Source organism: Jaculus jaculus, chromosome 7 (genome assembly GCF_020740685.1).
Source record: "Jaculus jaculus isolate mJacJac1 chromosome 7, mJacJac1.mat.Y.cur, whole genome shotgun sequence".
Lineage (NCBI taxonomy): Eukaryota > Metazoa > Chordata > Mammalia > Rodentia > Dipodidae > Jaculus > Jaculus jaculus.
This window is the reverse complement of record NC_059108.1, coordinates 41,160,391-41,185,694: the sequence shown is the minus strand read 5'-3', so window position 1 is coordinate 41,185,694 and position 25,304 is coordinate 41,160,391. Positions and strand designations below refer to the sequence as shown.

The following is a 25,304-nucleotide window of genomic DNA, read 5'->3' as shown; positions in this document are numbered from 1 at the left end:
TTTTCTGAAGTGACAAGAGGCCCTGGCGTGCCCATTCTCTCTCTCCCTTTATTTTTCTCTGCTTGAAAATAAATAAATGTGATATTGGAAAATATTTTGTGGGGGCTGGAAAGATTGCTCAGTGGTTAAAGGTACTTGCCTGCAGAGCCTGACAGCCTGAGTTCAATTCCCTAGTATGCACAGAAAGCTACACGCACAAAGTAGCACATGTGTTTAGAGTTCATCTGCAGTGGCAAGAGACCTTAAAGTGACCCCCTCTCTTAAAAATTAATAAGTATTTTAAACTATTTCTAAATAAATAAAAAAGTATAAGCACATTCGCCTTCATTTATACTTCCATAACTAACAACCAAGCACAGCCAGACAACCTGACAATTAGAGCTGTGATCCCAATTGTGAAACAGCATATGCCTGAAAAACGGTTCTGACGTCCAGGGCTGCATGGACTCAATGGAACATCCAAATATCTAGACTAACAAAAGGGAACAGTTTATTCATGCTTTCCCCCAACAACAGAAAGAAGCCCTTAATGGTACTGCTAATACCATGTTTTTGGTAAACATGTTGTGTTTCAGAGTGGGACTCTAGAATTTAATATTTGAAAGGAGAAACAGGTCACTACCACACAAATGACTCAGGACAATGCATCACAGCACACCTCTCCCACTTGTGGCTTTTGATTTTGTGTGCTGGGCAGTACCAGGACCTAACTCAGGCCCTGGGCTTGAGAGAGCATTCTACCACCTCAACCCTCTTTTGGGTTTTTTAAAAAAAGAATGTAAAACTTTAAAGTGGGAAAACATTAAAGGCAGTAATCAAGTGAAATAGTTCTATATGCTTATTCCATATATGTCACTTTGGGTGGGTAACTGATTTTGACATAACTGCAAATTTGTAATATGAATTTTCTAAGATATTAACTTTACACAACTACAGCACAGTTAGCACAATTTAAAAATGACATCACACTATTGGGTAGTTCATATTAAAATGCACCAACTATCTCAGTAAGAGTGTCTCCAGTCCATAGCCATGCCTGTCTGTGTGCACTGCTGAGACAGCATTTGAAACTATGTAATTTATAAACAGGTCTGGAGGCCTGGGACTTGAAGGTTAAGGGGCTGGCAGGCAGTCTGAGCCAGCTCCTACAGCCCCTTTATTTGGCACCTCTAATCCACTCCGTTTAAAGGCTCAGAGTCCAACACTCTTTGGAATTAGGTTTCTGTGTTAGGAACTTGGGATGGGGGCACTTTAAACAGAATGGTTCACACCCAACAGCAAATTTTCATGCCTTTCTAATCTTTATTCTGCAACAGCTTTTAGCCATCCCTTGATAATTTTGAACAGTGTTATTTTGTAGGTTATATAGTTTCTTTAAATATTTTCATTTTATTTTATTTATTGGGGGGGGGGCAGACAGAAAGAAGGAATGGGTACTCCAGGAACTATAGACGCTGCTAACGAACTCCAGATGTGTGTGCTACCTTGTGCATCTGGCTTTACATGGGTACTGCAGAATCGAACCTGGGTCCTTTAGCTTTGCTGGCAAGTGCCCTAACCACCTGAGCCATCTCTCCAGCAACCCCCCCTTACAGTTTTAAAATCAGAATCTAAAGTAAACACTTTTAGAACTGTTACATTTTATTAAAAATATATTTAGATATGATTTGATTATATGAATAAAAATTAGACAGAAACCAAAATATGATAATATAAATGGGACAAAAAGGGCTAGCCTGCAAGAATACATAACTGCTACTACAAGACACACTGGGGCTGGGGAGGTGGCTTGGGGTTAACACCCTTGCAGTTCAAGCACAAGAAGCTAGACGTGGTCAGGTACGGCTGTAGCTAGTGTGTGGGTGGGAATATGCGGATGAGTGGTAAGAGAAGGACACCTATGTTCTCCTCTAACTACACATGCACAAATGGTGCCTGCATCTGTGTATACACATGTATATGCCATATATTACACATTATACAACATATACAAACATACAAAAATAAATAAATGCTTGAGTGAGGGGGGCTCTCCAGATGTTCTCAACCAATCTCTGGAGAAAAGTCTAGTTTTGGAAGTTCCCTAAAATCAATCTTACAATTATATCACTGTAGAATTTTTCTTCAAACTTTTAGGTAGAACTAGGCGTGGTGGCACATGCCTTTAATCCCAGCAGAGGTAGGAGGACCACTGCCAGTTCCAGGTCAGCCTGGACTAGAGTGAGACTTTACCTCAAAAAATAAAATAGAACAACAACAAGAGCAAAATTGTTTACAAGTAGAAATTCTGTAATGTAGGTGAAGACAGGGCTGTTTTGCATAATCTGAAACTGATAGTTTCTCAAGTCTACTTGCTGTGCTAGAACTCAAGGTTGCTACTTATATAACTGTGGGTCACAGTTTGCAAACCTCTGGACTATAGCATGACTAACTGGCCCAGTTCTAGCCAGTATCTGACTCTTTCATGCCGAAACAGCAACAACTTTCTGTCAGAATTTAGTCACCATAATTGATTAGCTTTGTGTCATTAGGTAACCCAGTTAACTTTTGAATCTTGTTTTTTACCTGAGTGCATTAAGGACTCTCATTACCAGAGAGGCACAGAGAACCAAATGGAAGGTCCTGCAAAGTACCAGGAGAGCCTGGCAGAGGGCCTGGACACAGCAGGCCGTCAATGAGTATCTCTTCTCTATCCCTCCCAGTGTATCACAGAAGTGACTCTAAAAGAAATGAAGCTGGGGATATAGGCAGCTGGGAGGGCTTGCATGTATGGAGCTCTGGGTTGGGTCCTCAGTGCCACATAAACCCAGTGTGGCTATGCATACCTGTCATCCCAGAATGCAGAGGTGGAAACAAGAGAACCAAAATCAGAAGTTCATGGTTACCTCTGATTAATAAGTCTGAGGCCAGCCTGAGCAACTTGAGACTTTGTAGGAGAGGGAGAGACAAGGGGCGAGGAGAAAGTGAGAGAGATACAATTTTAAAGTCATTGCTTAGTTAAAAAAAAAGCCACTATAATTTTATTCCCATACTCACAAATATGGGAATATATTAATTCTTTTGGTATTAGATATGCCAAAAGGTCTATAATAGCCATGGACTTAATTATATGATTGGTATGCAAAAAGTAAGAGTATGGTCTCTGAATTATTCAGTTGCATTGCCTAAAAGTAGTATAACAAAATCATTTTCAATATTGTACAAATTAAATGACATTCAAAAAGAACATATAAGCCCACTGGATGAATGTGATAAGTGCTCTCACATGAAGATATAATACAGCCTATCACCCAGAAGTCAAATGAGCCCCAATATATGATGATTATATTGTTTAACAAACTTTTAAGATTTTTATGAATAGACAAAAATATTCAAGTAGCAAAACCCAAAAAGGTTCCAAGATCTGTTATGCCTTTTCATACATCATCATTCGAGAACCCACACCACGTGAGAGCTGCATGCTAGGGATTGCTATTAGTTAACGCCTCATAAGGCTTGGCGTTTACCCTGCATCTTAGTCCTCATTTTCTTCCTTCCTCCCCTCCTCCTCCCTCTCTTCCTCTCTCAGTGTGTGGGTGGGATAAGCACATATTGTGCAGATGCCCTGTGCCCGTGCATGCTGAGGTCCTGGAAGGACTGTGTGCGTCCTCCTTCGTGCTCTTCTACCTCATTTCCTTGACACAGGGTCTCTCACTCAACCTGGAGCTCTCCATTTTCAGCTCGCATGGATGACCGGGAGTCCCAGTGCTTCTACCATCCCCTCCCCACAGTGCTGGGGTGTAGGAGCACACTCCCAGACTTCTTCATGGGATCGAACTTGGGTCCCCATGTTTATGAAACATGTGCTTTTTACTCAGCAAACCATCTCCCCAACCCCAAGTTCTCATTTCGAAGTCACTTCCAACAAGGATATATGTAACCTAAAGGTCTGTAACACACATTATTTGTGTCATGCTTGAATTTCATTCTTACTGATAAATATGCTAATGAAGATTCTCAGTTAAAAATCGTCTAAAGGAATGGATAGGAAAGAAACACCAGCCTTTCTTGAGAAAATTTCAATAAAATTAATAATAAAATTCATTTAAATAATTTTTTAACGTTCCTACCTGTAAATATGAAGCAACATAATGCGAGGATTGAATGTGTTTAGCATTGTGGCTATGGCTCCATGTTTACATGTTATGATTCAGGAGAAAGATTTCTAAACATTATTTCCTATTTCTAAAACAAGTTTTAAACCAGCTCTTTTATTACCACTAGTTTGAACAATTGTGTTCTATCTGACAAATGCTGCAGCCTCTGATACATTCATTAGTAAAATGCCAACTAATTGAATCCATCAGCATGTGAAAGCACGGCTGAACTCTGAAGTGCATACATCATACTGAATGAAGGCTTGTGACTCAGCCACAGTGGTAATAGGCAGTGAGGTCAGGTCAAAAGGGGTTAAACCAAGCCAGGATATAGCCAAAGGAATACATCAAACGCTGATTTTAAAAGGGCAATTAATCTTCAACAGAAGTGCTTCCTGGGGACTGAGATCTCAATCTTAAGAGCACACTACACGATGTAGCAGTAAAAATGAACATATACATGCTCACTAAGCTTTTATCCTATGATCACAAACAGAAGGGGAGTTCTGTTTATCGGAGAGCTACAACCCATTTAAAAATACTTACATTAACATCTTTGGATCTAGACTCTCTTAGCAGTTCAGGTCTTAAGGAATATATATATCCTGGTAACATGTTCAAGTATCTTTTTACCAGGCATATATTTTCTATTATAATTCTACATGATGAATTGTATATATTACTTCTGTCCCAAAATATCTTCAGAGCCTTAACTAATGATTTCAAGTAATTTCAAAACACATCCATTTGTTTGCTTTTTGATTATAGTCATATTTCTTTATGAGGGCATAAAGCAAAATTTAAATTGAGACTATATAATTTTCTATAATTATAAAAACTGTATTAACTGTTAAGACTACTGTTAATACCATGAGTTAACACATTAAGCCATGTACACTAAAGAAAGAGAATTCTAAAAACATGCGTCTCAAAATGGTTTTTTGTTTTGTTTTTGTTTTTGTTTTTTTTTTTAGGTTTTTTCGAGGTAGGGTTTCACTCTGGTCCAGGCTGACCTGGAATTCACTATGGAGTCTCAGGGTGGCCTCGAACTCGCAACGATCCTCCTACCTCTGCCTCCCAAGTGCTGGGATTAAAGGCGTGCAACACCACGCCCATGCCCAGCTCATTGTTTTTGTTTTTTTGAGATAGGGTTTCACTCTAGCTCAGGTTGACCTGGAATTCACTATGTACTCTCAGGGTGGCCTTGAACTCATGTCAATCCTCCCACCTCTGCTTCCCGAGTGCTGGGATTAAAGGCCTCATGTCTGGCCTCAAAATGTTTTTAGTGCACTTTCATAAAATGACTAATTGTAGTTGGGTGTGGAATGGCACAAACATCACTATTTAAAGTATAGACAAGAATTGCCCCACATGTGTGCGACACCTTGCTTTATTTACACTGTGAGCACGAGCTGTTTTGTTTCTCCTGCTACCAACAGAATATTGTTGTCCAGGGATGTTTTCTACTTCTAGGAAGGCAAAGTTAACTCCCTTGGTTTCTTGAGATTAAGATAAAGAACAATTAAGGAAGGGAAGTAAGAGGCATCTTTGGCTAAATCCAGTAATCTCATCATGTCCATTAATAAAGAAAAGTAACTATCAGTTCTATTCCATTGACTTTAAGAAAGACATATGTACCAGGACTCTTCAGCAGCAGAGCAGGACAGAGCCCAGGGGGAGGGAGCAAAAAGCAATCAAGGTGAGGAATTTGACTCACTTAAGTTTACAGTGTATGATCACTTTAATAAAACAAAACATCATTATCCAGCTTAAGCTGAGCCTGATAGAGGAATTAAATATGATTACAGTAAATCTTTGGCTCACAAAGAGCCACCATTTGAGTATCTTGTAGAATTCTGTGTGTAGTATTTCTTCCACAAAGTATATATGTGATGCAGAGAGCAATGAAAGCAGACAGTACGAGGATGAGGCACCATTAGAGCCCAGGTACCTCATTCTATACACGCCACTTCTATAGTCTTCCCAAATGACAGCATTCATTAGTAACAGTAGTATGTCACAGCCTACTTCTGAGTGTCTAATATATTTTACAGGCTAGGTGATGATACTCAAGTTGGCCACAGGAGACTCAGTGGCAATGAAGATCCCACAGTAAATGTGTTTCCTCACCAGAACCAGTATTCTTCTTCATGCCTAGTTCCTCCCTCCCTTCCTCCCTTCTTCCTTCTTTCTTTCCTTCCTTCCTTCCTTTCCCCCTTTATTCTTCTCTCCCTTTCCCCTTCCTTCCTTTCCCCCTACCCTTTCCTCCTTCCTACCTTTCTCCCTTTCCCCTTCCCTTTCTTCCCCCTTCTCTTCCTTACCTTCTTCCCTCCCCCCCCTTCCTTTCTTTTGGGTTTTAAGGCAGGGTCTCACTCTAGCACAGGCTGACCTGGAATTCACTATGTATTCTCAGGGTGGCCTGGAACTCACAGTGATCCTCCTACCTCTGCCTCCCAAGTGTTGGGTGTGTACCACCACGCCCAGCTTTAGAAGATCATTTCTAAGAATGATTCAATGACATGGAACTCTTAGCACAATTTGAGTCAATCTAGCTTCACAAGCAGTGTGAAACTGGCTTACATTCAGAGTTCATCACAGATGTACACTTATATGTATGGACTGAATAACAGCTAGTACTGGTCTTTGGAAAGTAGGATTTGAACAAATAACAAAAAGAAAGCCCAAAATGTTTACATAACATGCCTTTGTAAATTATTTCTGGATTTTTTTCTTTGTTAAAAAAAAAGTATTAACATAGCCTGGCATGGTGTCTTATGATTTTAATCTCAGTACTCTGGAGGCTGAGGAAAGAGGACTGCTGAGAGTTCAAGACTATCATGGGCTATAGAATGGTTCACCCTATCAGACTGGGCTAAAGTCATGGTAAAAATTTTTGGCTCATTTTCAATTCTACAAGGAATATCACATAAAACATAGTTATTCCATAAAATAAGAATTCCAGATCCATTAAAAAGGATAAGGATTGCCTTAATGAGGTACGTGAGGCACAGGCACTAGCTCATTGTCACTCACCCTCGGTACAAATGCACAAGAGCTGCAGAAACTATTCCAATGTCTTCTGCAAGCAGTGCTGTCATTCAGATGACTGTGGTAGCTGTAGGTTCACACCTCAAATTACAAGATATCATCAACCAACTTTAATTCTGCCCAAACACTAGGAGCTGCCTGTGGTCAGCGTGAGATTTAGGAGTTTTTATTGGTCCCCACCCTCGCTGTACTATGCCTGACAAAAAGGCATCTCATCAGTTAGAGTTCACTCCCGAAAACAATCCAACAACATTCCACAAGAAGAAAGACTGAATCCTCTAATTTTTTTTGTCATTTCTTTTTCATGGTTTCTCACAAAGCACATTCAAAACAAGGTACTTTAAAGTTAGACTACTTTTCACTAACTTCCCTGGTGCTGTCCAACATTCCTGAACTTACTGACAATTTCATGTGTGTGTGTGTATATGAATATGTATGTATATGTATATATATGTATGTATGTGTGTGTATGTGTATACACACATACATACACATACATACATACATACATACATATATATATCTCCATCCATCCATCCATCAGAACACCACACACCATTTTCTCAACAATGGTATCCTCTTTCTGTCTACATGAACTGGAACACAAGCATCTTCAGAGCAGAAAGTACACTACATGTCTTTCACACTTTAGTATCCTCAATGCCACAAGACAGAATATATAATACAGAGAAAATGATTGATGGAAATCATAAAATCCATAGTAACATGGAAACCAAAACTTGAAAGGGAGTTGGACACGATATCAGGGCTAAATAAGCTCTTAGGAAGCAGCAGAAATGCAAAGGGGAAAAACAAAGTGATCACAGATCACAGTGAGCGCTGCAGGAGTCCTTTACTAATCTGCACACATGGCTCCATTGTGCAATATCAAACACAAAATCAGGTGAGAAAGAGCCCACGTCAAGCTTCAGTGAAACCTTAAAACAAACTTATAAAAATGAGAATAGATGTTTGCATTTTAACATAGCTTCCAAGTTTTTTTTTTTCCCCCCAGTTCTCCAAGGTAGGGTCTCACTCTAGCTCAGGCTGACCTGAATTAACTCTGTAGTCTCAGGGTGGCCTTGAACTCACAGCGATCCTCCTACCTCTGCCTCCCAAGTGCTGGGAGTAAAGGTATGCACCACCACACCTGGCAGCTTCCTAGGTTTTTATAATTACACGGGGAGACTGGGAAATGAAGTATGACTCAGCAAAGTTTATATATGTGCTTTATATTCTCATAACACTATTGTTTCTTTTTACTTTTGATATTGACATTTTAATGTACTCTCTTTTTAAATGAACAAAGGAAGAAGTACTTCACTTTAGGACTGGCACAGAAGCATAGATCTCTGAGTCATTTTAACACAACTGAAGCTGCAGAAACAATTTACCTGCCTCACCTTTGCTTTATTTCCTGTCACTTCGAACTTGCTAACTCCCATAGCCATTTACTGTCTCTCTCCCCCTCCCTCTCCCTCTTATTCTCCCCTTCCCTCCCTCTCTCTCACCCCTCCCCCAGCTCATCATGAGCTACTCCAGACAATGATCTAAAGCACGTCTTCATAAACACTAACATTCTACTTTCATATGATGAAGTGAGACTAGATTCTGTCAGGCTTGAATCACTTCTCATGGGAGTAGTAGGCAATGGTGCCACGGGAGTTTTCTAAGTACTTTCTCTTTTTAATCACGTGATGACAGCCAGTTCTTATCTATCCACACCCCAATTTTAAAGTCTTTCGCTTTCACCTTCAGTGCAGGTGTGTTCCAGTGCTCTACATCTGACAATATAACGAATATACTGAACCACACCACGCACAGTTCTTTACTGAAAGAATGAATTGTTTCTGAATATTCTCCACAGGTTTTGTGAGGTAGGGTCTTGCTCTATCCCAGGCAGACATGGAATTCACTATGTACTCTCAGGCTAACCTTGAACCCACAGTGATCCTCCTACCTCTGCCTCCCAAGTACTGGTATTAAAGGCGAGCACCACCATGCCCAGCCTCCACAAGTTTTGTTTTGTTTCTTCCCCCCAGAAAATAAATATATGACAAAAAGGAGAACCAAAGATAAAAGCTTTTCTTAAAAGATCTAGCATACCTCCTGGTATGAAACATACCATCAAAGGAACCTCAAAACTAGAGGTACTACTTACATTAAGTCAATGAAGTATGAATACTTAAATCAATTTAAGCATTTGACATTTTGGGTGAGAAGAAGACTGCAACTCAACTGTAGCATCTGCAGTAGTCTGAGAGGCAGATCTGTGGATTAGAACTGTGAGCGGTTATCATACCACCTCCCTCTTCCAAGATTATGGAAGTCACACTGGATATCCTCTAGCAAAGGATATGCAGAAATCCTCAAAAAGAATAGCAAATGGGCTGAAGAGATGGCTTAGCGGTTAAGCATCTGCCTACAAAGCGTAAGGACCCAGGTTTCATTCCCCATACCTATGGAAGTCAGATGCACAAGGTGGCACATGTGTTTGTGTTTGTTTGCAGTGGCTGGAGGCCCTGGAACACCCATTCACTTTCTCTGCCTCTTTCTCTCTCTCTCTGAAATAAATAAAATTTAAAAAAATAGTGGAAACCTGGTGTGTCATTCTTGTGCAAGATCATATTCAATCTTCTACAAATCGTTGTGGCTGAGGTGGAGGCATGCTAAGAGTAAACATAGAAGGAGTGACACAGGGCATCAAGCGGCTTATATCTCGATGCACTTGATGTTCAGTCTCCATTATCAAGCTAACATAATTCAACAAGCTAACACAGATCACACCAGGAAGTAATATAAGAGGATATAAGATAAAGAGTCAGAAAAAAAGCCAGTAGTTCAGAAGGTTGTCTGTAGGCTTTATAAAACAGAAAAGCAAATGAAATCTGATGGCCAGCCACCACAGTAAGGTGAAAAAGCCAGCAGATCAGAAGAAGACTCATATTCTAAACCTTGCTCTAAACTGAGCGCCTAAGAGAACTTTGGCAAGTCATCTTAAAAACTGAGACTGGGACTGGAGAGATGGTTAGTGGTTAAAGCACTTTTAACTGTGAAGCCTAAGGACCCAGCTTCAATTCCCTGGGCCCCATGCAAGCCAGATGCACAAGGTGGTGCATGAGTCTGGAGTTTGTTTGCAGTGGTTAGAGGCCCTGGTGTGCCCATTTTCTCTCTCTAATAAATAAAATTAATTAAAGATTTAAAAAATTCAGAGGCTGAAATAAATTAATCTGAAGGTTCTGTAGTTTGCACAGCTCTTCACAGATGCAAAATGAACATCTGATTTCATCCCACTAGTAAGTTTCCTGATCCAGACCTAACAGCTAGAAAATAGCAGCGATGAAGTAAAAATGAATGAAGGAATTTACAGTTAATGAAAGGGAGAAAAAAAAATTTAAATTCTCTTTCCTGGATTAAAAGGAACTATGTAAGGGCTGGAGAGGTGGCTCAGTGGTTAAGGCACCTACCTGCAAAAGCCTAATGACCAGGGTTAGATTCCCCAGTATGCACATTAAGCCAGATGCACAAAGTGGGTGCATGCATCTGGAGTTTGTAATGGCTAGAGGCCCTGGAGCCTCATTCTCTCCCTTTCCCTTGCAAACAAATACAGTATTTTTTTTTTAAGAACTATATAAAATTTACTTTTTACAAACAGAGCACAGGTATAGCAAGGGAGAGCCCCTTATGTCCCTACTAGCAGATACTGGTCACTCTGCTGGCTGACAACTGTGCTACAAGTTAGCAACAGGGCAGATCACTACAGGGTGTTTTCTTCCATACTTCTGAGTTTTATCATGTCAGCCCTCCATGAACAAACATTATATATGATCACATAAAGAAAGAAAATGTCTGATTTTTGAAGTAGATTGTGGTAATGGCTATGCAACTCTAAATGTACTTTAAAAAATCATTTAGTTGTCAAAATATTTTTAATGAAAGCACTTATTGACAAATTAGTTTTTGAGTTAGGGTTTGGGTTAATATCCATTATTCCCAAATCTAATTAGGTATGAGACAAAGAAAGAATTCAGTCATTCAAATGGTAAGCTAACATTTACCCTAGTGCTGGAGAAACAAGGCTTTGTGGAAGGGATCAATTGGTTCAGTGAAAGTGAATGACACACTAAGACTTTATAGAAACATACTCAAGCAGGAGAGATGGCTCAATGGTCAAACATACTTGCTTGTAAAGCCTGATAGCTTGAATTTGATTCCCCAGTACCCATGTAAAGCCATACGCACAAAATCACACATGCATTTGGAATTCACTCACAGTGACTAGAAGCCCTGACATATCCATTCTCATTCATTCATTTGTTCATTTTCTCTCTCCCCCTTGCCCTGTACAAATAAACAAATACAAAGTATTTTAAACTAAATAAACAAAAGTATGCTTCTAATCTCTAAAATAAATTAATCTTGTTTGATTTTAATAATCTTGGACAGTGGTCAATGATCTGTTTCCTTAATCCCATATGGGTTGTGATGAAATTTGTGATGTCTCCTCCCCACTTTCCTATTAAAATTTTGTCCATTTTAGAAGTGACAACTCTACACAGTAATGGCAGTATGGGCAAGCATACTTTACTAAAGAAAACCATATCTCAGACTGAATGACATGTTAATTCCATATTCCTTATATAGTCACTTATGCTTAAGTAGGAACTTGTTCCCCATCCCAGTTTCTAATAACTTTTTGGGAAAAACCGCTTCCTTGGATTCTTTCATAAGAAAAGCAACATTATTGAAGTAATACTTTCACACTTAATAATGTTTTAGTTCTTTCCATCTAGGATTTATAGTAGTAAGTTTTAAGGCATTTCTTATATACAACATATCCAAGCTCTCATGTTTCAGTGAACATGGAATATGACACTGAAATGCTGTTCCAGAAGCCACAAGTTATTACAGAAAAATCCCAGAGCCAGAGAAGGCTATCTCCCAGTAAGCTGTTGGTCAGGGAGGCCCATGAGGCCACTGAACCAATACAGGTTACTGCCATTGCTCTTGGTTGCCCACCAGAACTAGGCAGTAAGATCCTATTGCTAAAGATAGTACTTGCTTTGATTGTAGGACACTAAGAAACCAAGCAGAAACTGAGCTGGAAGCCTCCTTCCTGGCTAGTTTTCATAGTGCAAGAAAGTGCTACGCAGGCTGCTGGGGAAGAAAAGTCATGCAGTGGGATGTGATTCAAAGCTGGTGTTGAGAACACAGTCAAAAGCCCATGACTGGGAAGGTCATAAGCTCTAGGAGGAAAGCTACTACTGTTTTACTAAATGGGTATAATGTGCCTATCAAATTGCCCTCTAAATATGTTATGTTTATGCCCACAAATTAGTGCTACTCCCAACTTTGGTCAGAGAAGCTTCTTTTTGCAGTAAAAATAACTATGAGGGAGACTCAACTAATTTGATGGTGAGAACAATGACTACTGAGTGCTCAACCCGAATGAGACATCTGTATCACCCCCTCCAATCTCAGGAAACATTGCAGAAGAGAAAGCAAAGTGTGTGTGTGTGTGTGTGTGTGTGTGTGTGTGTGTGTGTGTACACAGGTGAGAAAATCAGCAGGATATTTCACATACATGCACACACACAAATAGATGCATTTATGTTGAATAGCCCTGATGCAAAAATCTAAGATACTCCAAAATCTAGAATGATCCCAGTACCAATTTCATGGCACAACTGGAAAACTACACAGCTGCCCACATGTCACAACTCACATTCATGCAGATGTGTGTACATGAAGCATAAAACTTGGAGCTTAAACTTGGGTTGCAATCCCAATACGACTCATTACACTTATGTAAATACTTCAGACTCTGAAAGAAGTAATAAATCTAAACTCTTTCAGTGTCAAGCATTTCATGTGTGCGTGTGTGGTGTATATGTTTAAGTATACTTAATTTCACATACTTACATAGTACATGCATACATATACTTTTTTCCAAATTCACTAGAAAATTCTTATACAGTCCCAGAGCAGAGATGTGATTAAGAGAGCAAAATTTAAATTTATTTTTTGAGAAAGAGAGAGAGAGAGAATGAATGGGCATATCAGGGCCTCTAGCCACTGCAAATGAACTGCAGACACATGTGTCACCTTGTGCATCTGGCTACAATGTTACTGGGAAATTGAACCTGCATCCTTAGGCTTCACAGGCAAGCACCTTAATCACTAAGCCATCTCTCCAGCCCAAGAAGACAATTTTAAACATTATATTTTATTTTGCCAAAGAAAATAGATTTCTTGTTTTGTTATTACAATTTTGAAACAAGATTTTACCCTAAAAAATAATGAAAATTTCTTCTAGAAACATACAAATGTAGAATACTAGAGTCACCTTAGAAATAAAAGGTTTGGACCAGAGAATGAAAGAAATATTTTAAGACTGCTGACCTTCAGGAGCAATTGCAGAAGGACAAACTTCTTTCAGGAGGTCTCCTAGTGTATGCAGCTGGCCATCTGAAGCCACAGGACGAAATAATTTCTGAATGAAAGGCCGTTCAGTTGTTGTCTATGTGAAAATTGAAGGAAAAAAAAAAAATCAATCAAACCTTGATTCCTATTAATTAGAGCTTCACAGATCATAAATTTGATGTTTAGTGTTCTCTGATATGGCTGAACCAGAAGAATGCAGTATCACAGATGTGGAATCACTGATCAAAGTGTTTAACACAATAAATTCAGGTAAATCAAATCCTCAGGAAACAACCATGATATCCAGAATGTGGAATGTTCTAAAATCATCTGGCTGTGACTCCTCAAAAAACTCAGGTACTAGCCAAACACACAAACAACAAAATAAGGGGAAAGTAGGTTCCATCAAAACCTCTCAAAGTTGATAACACAGACAGTGAAATATAAAAATAAACACTACATTGGAGAAGGACATTTAAGAGTCCACTATAACAGGGTTTGGGGATAGCTAGGGAGACAGACCATCGGTAACACCAAACTTCTAAGGTGTAACAAAATTATAAGGACAATCACTATATCAGAATTTATTGCCAATTTATCCAAAACTGTTTTGTTTTCCTCAATAACCAAAGTACAGCAACAATTCAATCATGTAACTCAGGCTGGCCTGGAACTCACTATCGTCCTGCTTCAGCTTTCCCAGTGCAGAGAATACAGGTGGTACTTGCTACCATGCCTGGCTCAACATTTCCTATCTCTTGCTTGCTATGGAATAAACGAGGGACTGCACCAAGCAGAGACAGGAAAATTAAGAGAATTAAACATTTCTTTTTCCCTCTTTAGTATGACTTCATTTTTATAAAGGTGAGTTTTGCTTTTATGCTGACTAGTATGAAAAAAAATCACAAAATTTGTAACAAAAAAAATGTCTAATATAAGACTATGAGGGCTGGAAAGATGGCTCAGCAGTTAAGGTGCTTGCTGGTAAAGCCAAAGGAACAAGTTCGATTCCCCATGTAAAGCCAGATGCACAAAGTGGCACATGCATTTGGAGTTCATTTACAGTGGCTAGGGGCCCTGGTGTACCCATATTCGTATTTTCTCTTCTTCCCACGTGCCTCTTTCTCTGTCAAATAAATAAATAAATAAAACATTTTTTAAAAAGAATATGATTTCAGGGCTGGAGAGGTGGCTCAGCAGTTAAAGGAACTTGCTTGCAAAAGCCTGACAACCCAGATTTGTTCCCCAGTACCTATGTGAAGTCAGACACATAAAGTGGTACATGCATCTGGGGTACGTTTGCAGTAGTGGGAAGCCCTGGCACACCCACATACTCTCTTTCTTTCCTTCCTCCCCCCCCTCCTCTGTGCCTCTTTCTCAAATAAATAAAACAAAAAAATTTTTTAAAGAAAATGGTACCAGATACCCAGAAACTTTAAAAAAAATTTTTTGAGGTAGAGTTTCACTCTAGCCCAAACTGAGCTGTACTTCACTATGTAGTCTCAGGGTAGACTTGAACTCATGGTGATCCTCCTACCTCTGTTTCTCAAGTGCTGGGATTAAAGGCATGTGCCACCATGCCTGGCTATTTTTGTCTTTTACTCAGAGGACGTTCTCAGTATTTTTGACATGGCTGTCACAGAAATAGCTTTAAAAGAAACAAAAGTACTGACACAAACTAAAATATGAGGAAAAAGTGTGTAAGATGTGAGCAATTCTTTCTAGCTGGGATGAATATTTTCAGGTGTATAACGAGTGTTAAAAATGGTATTTTGGGGCTGGAGAGATGACTTAGCAGTTAAGGCCCTTGCCTGTGAAGCCTAAGGACCCATGTTTGACTCTCCAGATCCCAAGTAAGCCAGATGCACAAGGTGATACAATCATGCAAAGTCACACATGTGTACAAAGTGGTGTTTGATTACAGTGGCTGGAGGCCCTGGTGTACCAATCCCCGCCCCACAGCCCCTGTGGCCAAAAAAATTAAAAAGCCAATTTATTTGGCTTGCTCAAAAAGAAAAAAAAATAGTATTCTTGGACTAGAGAGGTGGCTTAAGTACTTAAGTACTTTAGTACTTAAGGTGCTTGTCTGCTAGGCCTGAGGACCCAGGTTTGACTTCCCAGAACCCATGTAAGCCAGATACACAGGTGGCAAATGTGTCTGAAATTCCTCTGCAGGGGATAGAGGCCCTCTATCTTCCTGCCTCTCTCAGATAAGTTTAAAATAAACAAACAAACATACATACATACATACATACATACATACATACATACATTTGGTTTTTCAAGGTAGGGTCACACTCTAGCCCAGGCTGACCTTTAATTCACTATGTAGTCTCAGGGTAGCCTCAAACTCATGGTGATCCTCCTACCTCTGCCTCCCCCCACAAGTGGTGTGATTAAAGGCATATGCCACCACACCCAACATAAAACATTTTTGAAAGGTATTCTTTTTTATTTATTTGCAGGTAGAGGGAGAGAGAGAGACAAAGAATAGGCACGCTAGGCCCTCCAGTGCTGTAAACGAACTCCAGATGCATGCGCCTCTTTATGCATCTGGCTTTATATCGGTACTGGGGAATCCAGGTCATTAGGTTTTGTAGGCAAGTGCCTTAGTTGCTGGGCCATCACTCCAGCACCCAAAAAGTTATTCTCATTATGGTATATTGTTTTCATTTATGAAAGCTGTCAATAAAGAGTTAATAGTATTTTAATAAGGTAGTTCAGAATTTGAGAAAGTATGAAGATAAACTGTTGAAAAGCAAAATGTTGGTAATATACATCAGATATAATTCACTTCATTAAATGTCCTACATAGGGAATTTAAAAATAGTATTACTATCCTTCAATTTAGAAGGCCCACAGTTTTCCATACATATTCAAACCAAGAATATCATGCCCAGGCAATTAACAATGCAAAGATGATAAAGGTTAGTGAAGTCAAGAGAAGAAAGAAAGGAACAGAGGACCAAGGCAGCAACTTAAAACAACCACCACCCACTTAGGCCATTTTTTCTTCCATGTCACAAAAAGGCTTTTAATGCAAAGGAAGTGACGTGATGAAAGAGGCTTTTCTGAAGGCTAATGGAAAGCGTTGTGGGCCCGGCCTAGTAAACAGGCAGGATGAGGAAGAGCACTAAAAAGCAGGCTGATCAAGAAAGCTGTGATGACAGCTCAAGCTGGCTCTGGGAAGGGGCAGCACATATCCCAACTTGACGAAAACACGGAATGTGCTTCCTAGAGTCTATCCCAAAACCAGCCAAGTCAACATCTTCTCAAGGCTGTACAGCATATTCATACTAAATTAGTAACAGAATCGTGAGGTAGCATATCTATAATAAAATCACCTAAACATGAGCTAATCAGGAAAGGTCAAGTACTTATAGTTAGATTTTGAAAAGAAATTGCCCTCTCACCCCACTATTGGAAAAAATGTGGTCATTTCTCAGTATCTCTCCTTTATCCACGTGCCCAAATCTAAGCAGCTTCTATAAAGACATAACCTTTAATAAGCTCATTCAGTGAGGTATTTGCTCCACGGAAATAAAAAAAAAAAAAAGCCCTGGTATATTAATATACCTTAACTCAATTCAGTAGAATGGTACCAAGAACTCTCAGCAAAGCAAATACTGTTTACATCTATTGAATATGATGCAAAGAAAAAGTCTATTCCAAATACAACAAAGCAGGTTAATTAATATTAATATTCATGTTGATAAAACAAGACTGACTGACCTCTGGTAGGTCAAAAACCAGAAAATGTATAGACAATGTAAGAGACATCTTATCACAAGTCAAGATTAAATTTCAATCTTAGATGTTTATTAAGGGCCACACTCTTACAAAAAAATGCATGACACTCATTAAAGAGGACATGCTCTTAAGTCTGCCCTGGTTCTCATTTGTTACAAAATCATGGACACAATGACATTATTTTTCTGAATCTCAGTTTAACTGTGTGTACAAACATAGATGAATGTGTACAGATGGAGATAATATTTACATTGTGGAATTAAAAAATGTTTATTTAGCCGGGTGTGGTGGTGCACTCCTTTAATCCCAGCACTCGGGAGACAGAGGTAGGAGGATGGCCGTGAGTTCGAGGCCACCCTGAGACTCCATAGCGAATTCCAGGTCAGCCTGGGCTAAAGTGAGACCCTACCTCGAAAAACCAAAAAAAAAAAAAAAAAAAAAAAAAACCAAACAACCAAAAAAAGTTTATTTATTTGTGAGCAGACAGAGAAAAGGAGAATGAATGCCAGGGCCTCCCACGACTGCCAAAGGTCTCCAGAAGCATGCACCACTTTGTGCCATCTGGCTTTACGTGGGCATTGGGGAACTGAACCCAGGCCAGCAGGCTTTGCAAGCAAGAACCTTTCATAATCTTGGCACATAGTAACTTTTAACTTAAAATACACAACCCTAGGCAGGGCATGATGGTGCACGCCTTTAATCCCAGCACTCAGGAGGCAGAGGTAAGAGGACTGCCATTGAGTTTGAGGCCAGCCTTAGACTACATCCTGAATTCCAGGTCAGCCTGGGCTAGAGTGAGCCCCTACCCTAAAAAGACAAAAAAAAAAATAATAATAATAATCCTCACCACACACAGCTTAGACATACCCACCAGTTTAGAATGCTACATTTTAACTTATATCAACATTTTGTAGATACAAAGTTTTATTTACTTTAATTTCAATTAATTTTCTCAAGTTCATTTATCTAGATGCCAAAAGGGAGGGAATCATGAAATTCTAAAGCTTATGTTTTAATATTAACTGATTAGAAAGACCTATAACTATGATCATCTCTACAGAAAAGATAAGTTCTAAAATGATAAATCCCATCATCAATTACTAGGATCATCAAATCATACATCTTCCCTAGACATCCTTCACATTTCTCCTATTCCTGGTAAAAGACAACAACATAGTATAATACTTTAGTAATCCACATAGTTGCTAGCATTCCCTTAACTGTGGTAACAGGTATTACAATGACTGGTGTAAACAAAATGGCAAAGGATAGCATGTGTGTTTCCTGTGTTTACAAGTAGCTTTGAGACTGACGCTAAGAGAAGCCTAGGTGCACAAACAGGTACAACTATCTGAATAGAGCACAAGGGCCCTCCCCAGGGTCTCTGGTGAACGACTCAAGAACAGGGTCAGCTGGATGTGGTGACACACACCTTTAATACCAGCACTCAGGAAGTAGAAGTAGGAAGATTGCTATCAGTTCGAGGACAGCCTGGGAATGCATAGTCAATTCCAGGACAGCCTGGACTAGAATGAGACCTTGCCTTGAAAAACCTCCAGTCTTAGAAAGTGAAATTATGTAATAAATTATGGAAGTAAAATATGCTAATTGTATAATGGAATGTAAAAATTTAAAACAGGGAGTTTCAAAAGAGGATGAAAATCAAAGACAGAATATACGTGGCCTTTAAGCTTCTAACTTGAAATGGATTTGTCAAAATGAGAAAGAGTTAAGAACATTTCAGTATTCACAGGACAGCTGAAATGTAACCACTTGTGAGAAATTACTAGATAACTAAAGTGGGATAAAGATCACCACACAGAGACTGGCCTATCAAATGTAGTAGGATGGAGAAGGTTGGATTAGAATCCAAATTTTTAATATACCTTACTGTGCATGAACACTAAATTATATCCATCTCTAGGAGTGTTTTTGAACTTGATAAACTATGAAAAAGTGTGTATTTAAATGATCTTTTAAAAATTTATTTTTACTTATTTGAGAGAGGAAGGAAGAGGCAGGGAGAAAAGAATGAATGAGAATGGACGTGCCAGGGCCTTCAGCCGCTATAAATGAACTCGAGACCCATGCACCACCTTGTGCACCTGGCTTACGTGGGTCCTGGGGAATCAAACCTGGGTCATTTGGCTTTGCAGGCAAGCGCCTTAACTGCTAAGCCATATCCCCAGCCCTTACATGATTATTTTGATGACTAAATGACAGGAAATATATAAAATACCTAATGCAATAGGGCCCTTTTAAGTCACTATTAAGGTGGAACCCATGAAAGGTAATAGTATTTAGTTGTCATAGAACCAACTACAGAGACAACAAAATTAGTTAATATCCTATCTTCAGATTCCTTTGATGTCTTAATTAATTCAAATAAACACTACTACGTGCTTAAACTCCAAGAAAACAGAACTTCACACAAGATAAGCTGCCATACCACCAGCAATGCTGTGACACATGCTTCAAATAATCATGGACATAACTAGATTAAGACATTCAATCCTGTCAAATTTTGTATCACTTGTTTTTCAAAAGAATTTCTATTTAAATTAGTTTACGAATATATACAATTCTAACACTCATTAATTAAAACAACATTTTAGATGAATGCTTTTAGACCTTTACTATAAACAGTCTTTGAAGGTGGAAGTGAGGGACAGGGAGGGGAGTGGTTGGGAATCCTTTATCCTTCACAGAGGGAAACAGAAGACCCAAACATACGCACTTTGAGTAGTTCTGCTAGGAGAGTCTGAAGTCTACTTTTAATATTCTTAACAACACTAAGAAATAATAATTAGCATTTGAAAAGTTGTCATTATTATAGACAAGTACACTTAATCTCTAAAACAGGAGTGCCTTATGTGAGACTATGATTAAATGAGAAGCACCATCCACTGAATAATATCCACACATTTAGCTTAAAGTCTGTTTAGTCTTATTGAAATTATATTTAGTATAAGTCTGTCTAGACAATGCCACATACATTTTGTCACCTAAGAGTTAAGGCAAATATAGCAACGGTTTCTGTCCTCCCCAACCACACACATCCTTTCACTAAATAAATGTGTTACAGGGAAGCACATCTTGCCCACTACTAAGACTGAGATCAATGGGGTGCTCTTTATGAGCTCACCTGTAGAACAAGTCCTGTTTGCCTTTACATTTTTTTCACATGAAATTATCAGCAGAGTGGCTGAAGAGTCATACGGCTACTAGGAATTATGGTTTTAGTAATAATTATCTGCATTCTCTAAGATTTCACTCCAAAATAAGTCAAAATCATACCAACAGAATCAGAGTAAGAGAAGTTTGATTTTACATAATGGCCTTAATACCTTTATTAATTTTATAGAAAGCCACACTCAAGTTAGACTATTGCAAGAATAATGTAACTAATAGCTTTCTTTCTTCTGAAAAGTCAAAGGGCACTTCTGCATATGAATTTTATCTTTACAGCACACTAACATAAAATAACTTAAGAAGCACTTTCAATTTGTACAAATAAAGAAATCAAAGTAGCAAGGGGAAGTGTCTGAGTGAAAGCAGCTGTGCTGACCTGGGACGTGAGATTCTACTCTCAGGCAGTGCGATGTCTCCCAGGAGAACAGGAAGGCTCCACCAGGCTGAGTCTGGGAATCCCTCCACACGTGCCAAGTGGTTGTACCAAGAGTGCTCAAGTTTATGCAAAGGGAATGGTCTTTTGTTTATGATACACAATTTAACAAAATGCATACCAACATAGTATCAAGAAGAAACTGTATGAAAATTCTTGTTAATTTTTTAGAAGTAGCAAATAAAAACAAGTAGTACATTACCGACTTCAATGCTAATATAATCTGCAGAGCAAAAAAATTAATTAAATGAATGGCAGCTAAATTATAAACCTCTTAGAGGAAATTTTAGTGGCCTTGGATAAAGAAATAGTTTCCAAAAAAAAGGAAGAACTGGTTTCCTCAGTTCTGACAACCTAAAAATGAGTAACAACAAAAAGGTTAACTGTACTTCATCAAAATTAACTGCATTTATTTTCCAAAGGATGCCATCAAAACGAGAAAAATGTTTATATACCTATCATATGTTTCATATAAAATACAGTATCCACAATATATAAAGAATTGTTAAAACAACAGAGACAAGACAGGCGTGGTGGCGCATGCCTTTAATCTCGGCACTTGGGAGGCAGAGGTAGGAGGATTGCAGTGAGTTCAAGGCCACTGAGACTATATAGTGAATTTAGGTCAGCCTGGGCCAGAGTGAGAACCTACCTCAAAAAACCAAAAACCAAAGACCAAAAAAAAAAAAGGACAACCCAATTTAAAAATAAACAAAGCAGAGCCAGGTGTGGTGGCGCACACCTTTAATCCCAGCAATCGGGAGGCGGAGGTAGGAGGACTGCTGTGAGTTCGAGGCCACCCTAAGACTCCATAGTGAATTCCAGGTCAGCCTGGGCTAGAGTGAGACCCTATCTCGAAAAACCAAAAAAAAAAAAAGGAACAAAGCCAGCCAGGTGTGGTGGTACACACCTAAATGCCAGTACTGACAGAGTGGAGACAGGAATTCAAGGCCATCCTTGGCTAGATAGTGAGTTCAAGATCAAGTGGGGTTACATTAGACCCTGTCTCAAAAAAATAAATAAATAAATAAAATAAATAATGAAAACCAAAAGAAACCAAGAATTTGAAGATGACAATTAGCACTGCTTATTGAAGAAATGTACATCAAAACCAAAATGATATAACCACAAGGTAAGTACTGGTAAGGCCACTGAAAGCCCCATTCATTGTTGGCAAGAATATGGTGCAGATGCTTTGGCAAACAGACTACAATACCTCAAAGCAGTCAAAAAGTCCTCATCACACGTAACCTGCCAATTGTACTCCTAAGTATCTATGGACAAGAAATGAAAATACATGCCCACCATGTTCACTAGAGCACCATGATAAAAGCCAGAGAGTGGAAATGATCCTAATGTCTATCAGTGGGTGAGCTGATGAAATGTGAAGCAGCCACAGACTGGGCCATATACACGGATCTCCTGTGCTCTACAACACGCATGGATCTTGCAAACACTGTGCAGGTCAGAGAAGCCAGACTGGGGGGGGGGGGGGGGCTCATGTGCACTTATTCTAGTTCCATGAAAGGTCCAGAGTAAATATGAGGACACAGCCTATAAATGAACCACTGTAAGGAGAAAGAGGGAAGGAAAGGATGAACGGCTCTTAGTGGACATTCAATTTCTTAGGGGGATGATGAAAAAGCTGTGAAAGTTTAGGGTGGTGACAGTTGCACAAATCTATGAATATTCTAAAAATCACCCAACCATATTCTAAATGAGTGATCTGCATGGCACAGAACAGAGCTGCTATTTAGCGAGGGGTGGTGGCAGGAAGATGGCTAGTTCAAGGGCAGTAAGAACTACGGAGCAACACTCTCATTCCCCCTGCCCCTCATAAAACTCTTCTTTTTTCATTAAATAATTTCCTCATGACTTGATGGAAGAGGGGTTCCTTTGGGGGTGGTGACTTAAACTTTATCAGTGAATAAAGCATGAACTCTTTAAAAACATCATTATTTAAAAATAACTTGAAGGTCAAGAGCCCTCGAAGAATCAGGAAATATTCTGCCTACATCAAGTTACAAAATTTCGTATTTTTTCACTTTAACAAAATTGTATAGCACCATGGCAACTGGAAATGGGAATTTAACAAACTGTGTCACATTAAACTTATTTAGTATTTATTTTCTGATAATTAAAATGAAACCAAGAACTTATAATATGTTAATTTTAAGAAGCCTTTTTACTATAGGACTGGAGAGACCGATGGCTTAGCAGTTAAGGTGCTTGCCTGAAAAGCTTAAGAACACATGTTCGAATCTCCAGGTCCCACGTAGGTAGACATACAGTGATGCAAGTGTGCAATATTGCACATGCACACAAGGGGATGCAACTGTCTAGAGTCCTTTCACAGTGACGAAAAGGCCCTGGCACGCTATTCTCTGTTTCCAAAAAAAGCAACAGCTGACTATATTAATACATATTTAATATAATCATTAAGGACACTAGGAAGCTGGTACCTACTAGTACTATGCTTACTGATGGTGCCCTGACAGCAGATTCACCATGTCCACTGTTTCTGAGCTTTCTAAACACCCTCTCCAGTGAGGATATCCCAGAACATCTCATTTTCCTTATTTCTAAGAGCACTAAACCCCTAGGCTCCAACCCACATGGCTGGGATCTCACTGGTAGGGGGGAGCTCTGCATGGATAATGAACTCTACCTCTTGATTCTAGAGTTGAAGAACAGCTCTACAAATGCAGGTTAGGGCTGACAGTACTGGTTTCACAGGGCACTGTCATGGGCTACTATAGGAGCTTGACTACTGTTTATAAGTACCTAGGCTGGGAAGCGAGCCCTGGACTCAATTCCTAGCACAGCATAAACACAGCATGGCACACACACACTATAACCCAGCTAGTGGGAAATGTAAACAAGATCAGAATAAGTCATTCTCAGCTACATAAGTTCAAGACCAGTCTGGGCTACATGATACACTGTTAAGTGAATGAATGACAAAGACAGCAAGATAGGCAGACAGAAAGATAAAAAGAAGAAAAAGAAAGGGAGGGAAAGGAAGAAGAGACAATGGAGGAGAGGGAGGGAGAGAGAAAAAAAAGAGAGGAAGAGGAGAAAAAGCCTACCTCCACAATAAAATCCAAGCTTCTGGAGAATATATGAGGACGGGACTATACAAAGAATCCAAAATAAGTCAATTTTCTCCAGTGGTGTTATTTTTGTTGTTGTTGTTTTGAGGCAGGGTCTCACTCTAGCTTAGGCTGACCTGGAACTCAATCTGTAGTCCCAGGTTGGCCTCGAACCCAGTGATCCTCCACCTCTGCCTCCAGAGTGCTGGGACTAAAGGCATGTGTCACCACACCTGGCCCCAGTGGTATTTTATTTCAAGGTAATAACCCAAATCACCAGTTCAACCAATCAAACTATAAACTCATTTTCCATAATTAAAATTTTAAAACAGCAACCCATTCTTTTCAGTATCATGAAGTGGTAACTTTTTTTTTTTTTTTTTTTTTTTTTTTTTTTTTTTTATCATAGTCCAAGATCTTTTAATTGAGCCACAATACCAAAAAAAATCTCCCCAAACCCATAATGGTACAGAATAAACATTCACACTGCAAAATACGGCATTGGGCATAGCAAAGATATATTCCACCAATACAAGATTGAAAACAACCAGGGAAAACAACAAACTCTGTAGCTCCAAGTCCAACAGCTCACCAGCATCAAGTCCCCAAGTCTGATAATTCTAACCAATGACAAGTCTCTGGAGTTCCAATTTTATCCCTCCAGCTAGGTTACTCAGTCCTGGAAAACTTCATCTGTGGCTTTCCCCAGCAGCCATCTTGTGGTCCTGGGATCTCCTCTGGGTCTCCACTGCGACCCGTGCTCGGTCCTCATGGCTCCAACCCATCTCCATGCAGGCAATCATGAAGTGGTAACTTTTAAATAGGGCTCTGAGATCATATTCACTGAAGACGAAAGTGATTCTTGTGAAATTTAAGGGACAATTTGCTCATCTGAAAAGTGGGAAAGGTAGTGATAGGGAATTGAACACCACATTCTGCATCAAAGAATTTATTAGCAAAAGATGCACTGAGTAGTCACCACCCTTACTTTAAAATCCTCTCAGAATACAGGTATTAAAAGGTGATAAAATTAGGGCTGGAGAGATGGTTTAGCGGTTAAGCGCTTGCCTGTGAAGCCTAAGGACCCCGGCTCAAGGCTCGGTTCCCCAGGTCCCACGTTAGCCAGATGCACAAGGGGCGCACGTGTCTGGAGTTCGTTTGCAGAGGCTGGAAGCCCTGGCGCCCATTCTCTCTTTCTCCCTCTACCTGTCTTTCTCTCTGTGTCTGTCC

The 25,304-nt window shown here is 39.4% G+C and overlaps 1 protein-coding gene across 4 annotated transcripts in view; it reads right to left on the bottom strand.

Annotated features, from left to right (window-relative positions):
* Atg5 (autophagy related 5) overlaps positions 1-25,304 on the bottom strand; it is a 133,065-nt gene that overhangs the window by 5,867 nt on the left and 101,894 nt on the right. For all 4 annotated transcript variants that reach the window (XM_045155288.1, XM_045155290.1, XM_045155292.1 and 1 more), the window contains one exon: positions 13,587-13,704. In XM_045155288.1, coding sequence (XP_045011223.1) covers positions 13,587-13,704 — 118 coding nt within the window. The remainder of the gene's footprint in view (positions 1-13,586; positions 13,705-25,304) is intronic.